This window comes from Podarcis filfolensis, assembly GCF_964270895.1.
Source record: "Podarcis filfolensis genome assembly, chromosome: 13".
In the NCBI taxonomy this organism is placed as follows: domain Eukaryota; kingdom Metazoa; phylum Chordata; class Lepidosauria; order Squamata; family Lacertidae; genus Podarcis; species Podarcis filfolensis.
Window position 1 is genome coordinate 45,990,066 of NC_139615.1, and position 9,196 is coordinate 45,999,261.

Consider the following 9,196-nt stretch of genomic DNA (forward strand, 5'->3'; position numbering starts at 1 on the left):
TCTCGCCCTGACCTAGCCACTGTGATCCACGCGACGGTCACCTCCAGACTGGATTATTGTAACTCGCTCTACGTGGGGCTGCCTTTGAGACTGACCCAGAAACTCCAGCGGGTGCAGAATGCCACGACGAGACTCCTTATGGGGTCTTCGCTGCGAGATCACATTCATCCAGTACTATACCAGCTGCACTGGCTCCCGGTGGAGTACAGGATCAGGTTTAAGGTGCTGGTTTTAACCTTTAAAGCCCTAAACGGCCTAGGACCCTCGTACCTACGGGACCGCCTCTCCTGGTATGTCCCACAGAGGAACCTACGGTCTGCAAATAAAAACATCCTGAAGATCCCAGGCCACAGAGAGGTTAGGCTGGCCTCAACTAGAGCCAGGGCTTTCTCGGCTGCGGCTCCAATCTGGTGGAACGCTCTGTCACAAGAGACTAGGGCCCTGCGGCACCTGACATCTTTCTGCAGGGCCTGCAAGACAGAGCTGTTCCACCAGGCCTTTGGTCAGGGCGCAGCCTGACTCCCTCCTCTGGCAATCTGCACAGAATTTTGCTTAACGGTTGCCATCAATTTGATTTTAATTAACTTTTATAATGAAATGTTTTTAGAATGTTGGATTATTTGATTGTTGTTAGCCGCCCTGAGCCCGGCTTTGGCTGGGGAGGGCGGGATATAAATAAAATTTATTATTATTATTTTTATTAATTCAAAAGCATCAATTCTTCGATGATCAGCCTTCTTTATGGTCCAGCTCTCGCTTCTATACATCACTACTGGGAAAACCATAGCTTTAACTATACGGACCTTTGTTGGCAAGGTGATGTCTCTACTTTTTAAGATGCTGTCTAGGTTTGTCATTGCTTTTCTCCCAAGAAGCAGGCGTCTTTTAATTTCGTGGCTGCTGTCACCATCTGCAGCGATCATGGAGCCCAAGAAAGTAAAATCTCTCACTGCCTCCATTTCTTCCCCTTAATTACATATATGTGGAGGCTTTCTTTCATGGGCTTGCTCTGAATATCAGCTCCAAATCTGAGGTAGCTGGTGGTTTCACAGCATCCATATCTGAAGGTTTATTCAGGGGTGATATTCAGAGTGGAAGCCTGGAAGATGGACAGATCTGACACGGAGGACACATTGTGTTCATCCCAGTGGAGCTTGTGCAGAGACATGGATTGTGTCCCATGTTTATGTGGGGATGGATTCTGGTCTGGGTTTCAATCCATTTCAGATTTCTCTAGAAGCGGCAAAGAGATTGCAGTTGGGGGCTGCAGATGATTAACCTGCCAGCATCACGTTCGCTTCCGAAAGTGGAGTGGCCAAATATGTCGGTCCCACTCAAGCCCCAGACATATTTAAGCGCAAGGTGGGGTGCAGCAAAAGGCTGGGAATAGGGCTCAGGAGCCATCAGAGTGCTAGGAGGGAACTGAAGTCAGCAGCTCAGCAGCTAAAGAGAGACAGTGTGGAGAGACAGTGTGGTATAGTGGTTAAGAGCGGTAGACTCGTAATCTGGTGAACTGGGTTCGATTCCCTGCTCCTCCACCTGCAGCTGATGGGTGACCTTGGGCTAGTCACACTTCTCTGAAGTCTCTCAGCCTCACTCACCTCACAGGGTGTTTGTTGTGGGGGAGGAAGGAAAAGGAGATTGTTAGCCGCTTTGAGACTCTTTTGGGTAGTGAGATATCAAATCCAAAGCGAGATATCAAATCCAAACTCCTCCTCCTCTTCTTCTTCCTCTTATTCTAAAGGGCCACTCTTACCACACAGCCCAAGACCATGGGCCAAGAATGGCTCTGTGAAACAACAGTCCATTGTAGACAACTCCAGGAAAGACCTTAGTCATCATTTCCCCTTTAGGACTTTAGAACTGATAAAGTTAGACTAGGCCAGGTGTTAATATCGATCTTGTTGTCATTATTATATTCAGGGTCCTTAGTAGCCAACCAGTTTACCGGGATTTAATTCCCTCCCCAATCTCTCTCTCTCTCACTCTCTCTCATACACACACACACACAATGTGGATTAGATTCAACTTGTCAAATAAGGTAAGTTGACAAAGGCAGAGTAAAACTATATATGAACTGCAATTCATAAAGCTATAAAATATGTTCCCAAGATTTAATACTTCGATTGACAACCATAACAGGAAGGAGAAGCAGTTTTTGCCCTTGTTATCATCATAAATACCATAGGCTTAGTACTACAAAACACTTCATTAACTGAAGCCTGATATTTATTATCGGTAGTTGTAGTATATCTCTCAAGGTAATTCTCAAAAACTGGAAGATGAATTTCATGTACCGGTATTGCTGGGGGACACTGCCACCTTATGATGAATGATGGAATTCCACTGATGTTAAACAAAAATGTATCTTTCTCACAAATTAAATTCCTCACTACTGTTGTCTTCTGCATTTTAGTTATTTTTTTCCCCTCTCTCTCAGAAGTTGGGGACCTGTGGCCCTCCAGACGTTGGTGTGCTCCAAATGTTAGACACTCTGATTTGCTTAGAAGATCTCTCCCATTTCCCAGTCAGCACGGCCAATGTTAAGGATGTTATTACAGCACAACTTATAAAACAAGCCAAGAAAAAATGGATTACCACAGCTAGTCATGTATGCATTTCAAGCAGCAGAGGGAACGTTACTTTTAATTGCTTTTGCCTTTTAATAGGAAATGGAAAAATTTGTCCAGAGTTCAGGAGAACACGGCATTGTGGTCTTCTCCCTGGGCTCAATGATTAAAAACTTAACAGAGGAAAAGGGGAACATGATCGCATTGGCCCTTAGCCAGCTTCCACAGAAGGTATGTTTTCTTGGATGCCTGCTTCATGCTGTTTGGTGTGTGTGTGTGTGTGTGTGTGTGTGTGTGTGTGTATATATATATATATATATATATATATATATATATATGTTGTATACTGGACTTTGGAAAAGTGAACACAATGCTTCAGTTGGGAAGAAAGTGGGAGATGCTAGGGTGTTCCTACCAATAAAATACAGGGGTCAGTAAACTTTTTCAGCAAGGGGCCGGTCCACTGTCCCTCAGACCTTGTGGGGAGCTGGACTATATTTTGAAGGGGAAAAAATGAACGAATTCCTATGCCCCACAAATAACCCAGAGATGCATTTTAAATAAAAGGGCACATTCTACTCATGTAAAAACACACTGCTTCTCGGACCGTCCACAGGCCGGATTTAGAAGGCGATTGGGCCAGATCTGGCCCCCAGGCCTTAGGTTGCCTAAAGGTAAAGGTAAAGGGACCCCTGACCATTAGGTTCAGTCGTGACCGACTCTGGGGTTGCGGCGCTCATCTTGCTTTACTGGCCGAGGGAGCCGGCATACAGCTTCCGGGACATGTGGCCAGCATGACTAAGCCGCTTCTGGCGAACCAGAGCAGCGCATGGAAACGCCGTTTACCTTCCCGCCGGAGCGGTACCTATTTATCTACTTGCACTTTGACGTGCTTTTGAACTGCGAGGTTGGCAGGAGTTGCCTACCCATGGATAAAAACATGCTTGCATATTGGGTGTGGGGGAAATGGCTCTGTAGAATCCATGGCCAGGTTGCTCACCAAGGCAAGATGGCTTGAGCATATAACACCAATTCTGGTCCAACCTCATGGACTGCCAGTTAGCTTAAAGGCCCAATTAAAAGTGTTGGGTTTTGACCTATAAAGCCTTAAACACCTCAAGACCACAATACTGAAAGAAGCGCCTCTCTCCATATGTACCAACCATCAGGGGTTGGCAAAGTTTTTGTGGCTTGGGCCGGTTCATGGTCCCGCAGATGCCGCAGTGGGCTGGAGTGCGCGTGCACATGCAAACACTATTTCCGGCGCTCCTTCTGGCGTGGAGGAGGCACGCGCAACTTCCCATTGGCTGCAGGAGGCTCCTGCAGCCAATGGGAAGCCAGCCAGCATCATGGAAGGCGGACCGCCAGTTTAGCGCAGTGCACGGGAGCCAACCGAGTGGGCGGCGGGGGTCCATGGGCCAGTTAAACGACCCCCATTGTCCGCTTGTGGCCCATGAGCCTTAAGTTGCCGACCCCTGAATGAGATCATCATCTGTGGCCATTCTCCATGCGTACCCTCTATGAGAAGTTTGGAACGTGGCAACATAAGAACAGGTCTCTTCTATGGCGGCGGATGCCCTTTAACCAACTGTGGACTTTTAGAAATGGGTGGGATGATTCTAAAGCTTTAGTTTTCTATGTGAGGTTTTGCTTTGTTTGTAGGTTGCTTTGGGTTGTCTTGGGCAAGATAAAATGACTAACAAATTTAATAAATAGTAGTTGTCGTTATGGTCCTCTTATGTCATTTCAGTTTATGGTGATGTCCGAGAGGATATCGTATGCAATTGCTATCTACGCTGCTATCAAATGTGGAATTTTAACCTTATTTTTGCATTTGACTTTTATTTGTGATATTTTCAGGATGCTATACTTCTCTGAAATATGAAGCCGTTTATATATATTTATATATTTGAAGTTATTTGTGTACACACACACACACACACACACACACACACACACACACACTTCCCTTTAACATAGTGGGTGAGAGGCAAAAGTTACTTTGCAAATGATGTACTAATTCTTCTGGGAAAGTATTGTTGTTGTTTAGTTGTTTAGTTGTTTAGTCGTGTCCGACTCTTTGTGACCCCATGGACCAGAGCACGCCAGGCACTCCTGTCTTCCACTGCCTCCCGCAGTTTGGTCAAACTCATGCTGGTAGCTTTGAGAACACTATCCAACCATCTCGTCCTCTGTCGTCCCCTTCTCCTTGTGCCCTCCATCTTTCCCAAAATCAGGGTCTTTTCCAGGGAGTCTTCTCTTCTCATGAGGTGGCCAAAGTATTGGAGCCTCAGCTTCAGGATCTGTCCTTCCAGTGAGCACTCAGGGCTGATTTCCTTCAGAATGGATAGGTTTGATCTTCTTGCAGTCCATGGGACTCTCAAGAGTCTCCTCCAGCACCAAAATTCAAAAGCATCAATTCATCGGCGATCAGCCTTCTTTATGGTCCAGCTTTCACTTCCATACATCACTACTGGGAAAACCACAGCTTGAACTATATGGACCTTTGTCGGCAAGGTGATGTCTCTGCTTTTTAAGATGCTGTCTAGGTTTGTCATTGCTTTTCTCTCAAGAAGCAGGAGTCTTTTAATTTCGTGACTGCTGCCATCATGGGAGTAAATGTCCATTGAATACCAATATGGGACATAAAATAACACTGGAGAAAGTTTAGCTAAATAATATATAAGGCATAATATAATTATACTCCTCACATTTTAATTAAACATCATTATGTCAGGACGGGGTACAATCTCAACCAGGGCTCCACATATTAATAGATCAATGAACAGAATAGAACTGAAGTCTTGTGGCCATTTAAAATAGGCACATATTTGAACTTTTCAAAAAGAAAACTGGTTCTGTTTTTCGTGTAAAGACAAAAAAAACCCCACAACTGCTGAAGTGCTGGTTTTTATAGAGAGCATTTAAGCATATACTTAAGCAATGTGCTTTAAAAAATCTTCGGCTTTAGCTGTATTCATGCTCAATGTTTTAACTTTTAATCTTTTTCCTTTGTGTTGATAAAAGGTCAATATAACTTGTGGGCCAGCATCAAGCTTAATCATCTTTGCCATTATTCTTTCATTTCTCCCCGCCCCCCCCCCCCAATCCCAGGTTCTCTGGCGCTACAAAGGAAAAAGGCCAGACACATTAGGAGCCAACACCAGACTTTATGACTGGATCCCACAAAATGACCTTCTTGGTGAGAGATCTTATGCTGCAAACATTGGCTTCATTGCTCCATTCTGACAATTGCTAGGAAATACAACCTCTGCATTTCCATGTTGGAAACTACACGCGCAAAGCACTGTGGAACCCACAAAATGTATTTGAAAACCAGAGTCTCCAACTATTCATAATTTGGGTCACTGCAAAATACATCCATTTTAGAAAGCGCTATTTTGTGCTTGAGCACTGAAAATTCTTGGGTTCTAGAAACACATTTTTTTGTGTGTGTGAATGGCAATATTAAGGGATTGCATGTCAAATGGACTAAGCCTGAATGCTGTAACCAATAATCAGTTGCAATAATCTGCTTTTATCAGATGGAGTCCAGATCTTAAAGCATTGTCATCTTTGGATAGCTCTGATGGTTAGAGCGTGGTGCTGGTTAACACCAAAGTTGCAGGTTTTAGCCTTGTATGGGACAGCTGCACAGGTCAAGACACTCATAACTTACAACATTAACTATAGTCAAAACAAAAAAAAAAATTTCCTTCCAGTAGCACCTTAAAGACCAACTAAGTTAGTTCTTGGTATGAGCTTTCGTGTGCATGCACACTTCTTCAGATACACTGAAACAGAAGTTGCCAGATAATAATAATAATAATAATAATTTATTATTTATACCCCGCCCATCTGGCTGGGCCTCCCCAGCCACTCTGGGCGGCTTCCATAAAAACCAAAAATACAATAAAATATCACAGATTAAAAACTTCCCTGAACAGGGCTGCCTTAAGATGTCTTCTGAATGTCACATAATTGTTTATCGCTTTGACATCTGCTGGAAGGGCGTTCCACAGGGCGGGTGCCACTACCGAGAAGGCCCTCTGCCTTCTATATAGTGAGAAGGTGAGCCTGTTGACGACTCTTAACGACTGCAATAGGTCTTACAGGAAAAAGCAAGGGGTGAGAAGGTGAAAAATGGCTTTGTCATGTATAATGAGATAAGAATCCAATGTCTTTGTTCAGACCAGGTCTCTCCATGGAATTAAGTTTGGTAATGAGTTGCAATTCAGCAGCTTCTCTTTCCAGTCTATTTCTGAAATTCAACAGGCTCATCACAGCTATCTGCCAATCACCCATTCCCACCACCCTTCTGAGTAATACCCCTCCCCACCTTCTCACTATATAGAAGGATCTGGCAACTTCTGTTTCAGTGTATTTGAAGAAGTGTGCATGCACACGAAAGCTCATACCAAGAACTAACTTAGTTGGTCTTTAAGGTGCTACTGAAAGGAAAAAAAAATTTTTGTTTTAACATTAACTATATTGCTCTGTTTTCCTTTGAACCACATCCGTGAGGCTGAGCCCAGGACCTCCACACACACTGCCCAGGCTTGCACCCCAGAGAAGTCACTTCAGTGCTGCTAATGCAGACGTTGGGAGGCAGCAGTTACAAGTCACAGTAGTACCTCGGGTTACATACGCTTCAGGTTACAGACTCTGCTAACCCAGAAATAGTACCTCAGGTTAAGAACTTTGCTTCAGGATGAGAACAGAAATCGTGCTCCGGCGGTGTGGCAGCAGGAGGCCCCATTAGCTAAAGTGTTGCTTCAGGTTAAGAACAGTTTCAGGTTAAGAACAGACCTCCGGAACGAATTAAGTACTTAACCTGAGGTACCACTGTACTGGTCTTCTACTGCGCTTTGACTTCACTCCCAGGGGTGCACTCCATTGTTTCTTGAGACAGACAGATGCCAACAAGTTACTATTCTGGTCTCATGTTATCAGCAGCTGGAGTTGTAATAGTTTGGAGGTCTCGGCAGGAATCAACTGACTACTAAAAGGTAAAGGTACCCCTGACCATTAGGTCCAGTCCTGGACTCCGGGGTTGCACGTTCATCTCGGTCTATAGGCCGAGGGAGCTGGCGTTTGTCCGCAGACAGCTTCCAGGTCATGTGGCCAACATGACTTAAGCCGCTTCTGGCGAATCAGAGCAGCGCACAGAAACACTGTTTACCTTCCCGCTGGAGTGGTACCTATTTATCTACTTGCACTTGACGTGCTTTTGAACTGCTAGGTGGGCAGGAGCCGAGACTAAACAACAGGAACTCACCCCTGTCGCAGGAATTCGAACTGCTGACCTTTCGATCAGCAAGCCCTAGGCGCTGTGGTTTAGACCACAGCACCACCCGTGTCCCCAACTGACTACTAGTGGTTTATACCTTTTAATTACCATGATCGCCCATATTTTTCTCAACTGAGTACTAGTTGAGAAAAATATGGGCAAACATGGTAATCAAAAGATATAAACCACTATAGTCGTACCTTGGAAGTTGAACAGAATCCATTCCAGAAGTCTGTTTGACTTCCAAAACGTTCTCAAACCAAAGCACGGCTTCTGATTGGCTGCAGGCAGCTCCTGCAGCCAATCGAAAGCCGTGGAAGCCCCGTCGGATGTTCGGCTTCCAGAAATAGTTCACAAACCGGACAGTCACTACTGGGTTTGCGGTGTTCGGGAACAAAAACATTTGAGAACTAAGCTGTTCGAAAACCAAGGTACGACTGTATAGGATGGGGAAATTTAAACAGATATTTCAATGAAATTAGGTATTTTGGGGTCTTGGAACTAGTGAAAAAACAGCATGCCATACACACAGTATGCAGTATCAAAAAAAATTTGGGGGGTACATATATGGGAAAATTTATGAATGATTCCTTATCACATTTTACCCATTTTCCCATTCCAGGACACCCCAAGACGAAAGCCTTTATAACACACGGTGGAACCAATGGGATTTATGAAGCTATTTACCATGGTGTTCCCATGGTTGGGATCCCCATGTTTGCTGACCAACCCGATAACGTTGTGCACATGAAGGCAAAGGGGATGGCTGTACAGCTGGACATTCATACAATGAAGACGGAAGACTTAGTGGATGCCGTGAACACTGTCATTCACAATGCCACGTGAGACACAGATCGCCTTCTCTATACAATGCCTAGAGCAAGCTAGGTCCTTCAGCAATAGGTTTTGGAAAAGAAAAATGTAGCCGAGAAATCGTTAGCACATATTATTAATATTCTATAGCCAAGCCCATTCCCACCTGACTCCATTTCCTCCTGCCCTGCTGTGGTCGTCTTCTTGCCACAAGTGTTTGCTTCCACCACATTGGGATACATTTTCTCTTGCCAAACCACATTTGAATCTAGCGCCTTCTGACTTTTGTCCTACTACGGAACTCAAAGGCTTTTGCCCCCAAACACCTCTTGCCCTCAGTCTGAGGTGCAGACGACCCCGAAAGGCAAGAACCGTATTTTTTGCTCTGCAAGACTCACTTTTTCCCTCCTAAAAAGGGGAAATGTGTGTGCGTCTTATGGAGCGAATACAGGCTGCACAGCTATCCCAGAAGCCAGAACAGCAAGAGGGATTGCTGCTTTCGCTGCACAGTGATGCCTCTTGC

At 44.8% G+C, this 9,196-nt stretch overlaps 1 protein-coding gene across 6 annotated transcripts in view; it reads left to right on the plus strand.

Moving 5' to 3' along the window:
* LOC310747837 (UDP-glucuronosyltransferase 2A2-like) overlaps positions 1 to 9,196 on the plus strand; it is a 32,222-nt gene that overhangs the window by 20,352 nt on the left and 2,674 nt on the right. For all 6 annotated transcript variants that reach the window (XM_083583124.1, XM_083583121.1, XM_083583122.1 and 3 more), the window contains exons 3-5: positions 2,670 to 2,801; positions 5,685 to 5,772; positions 8,483 to 8,702. In XM_083583124.1, coding sequence (XP_083439250.1) covers positions 2,670 to 2,801; positions 5,685 to 5,772; positions 8,483 to 8,702 — 440 coding nt within the window. The remainder of the gene's footprint in view (positions 1 to 2,669; positions 2,802 to 5,684; positions 5,773 to 8,482; positions 8,703 to 9,196) is intronic.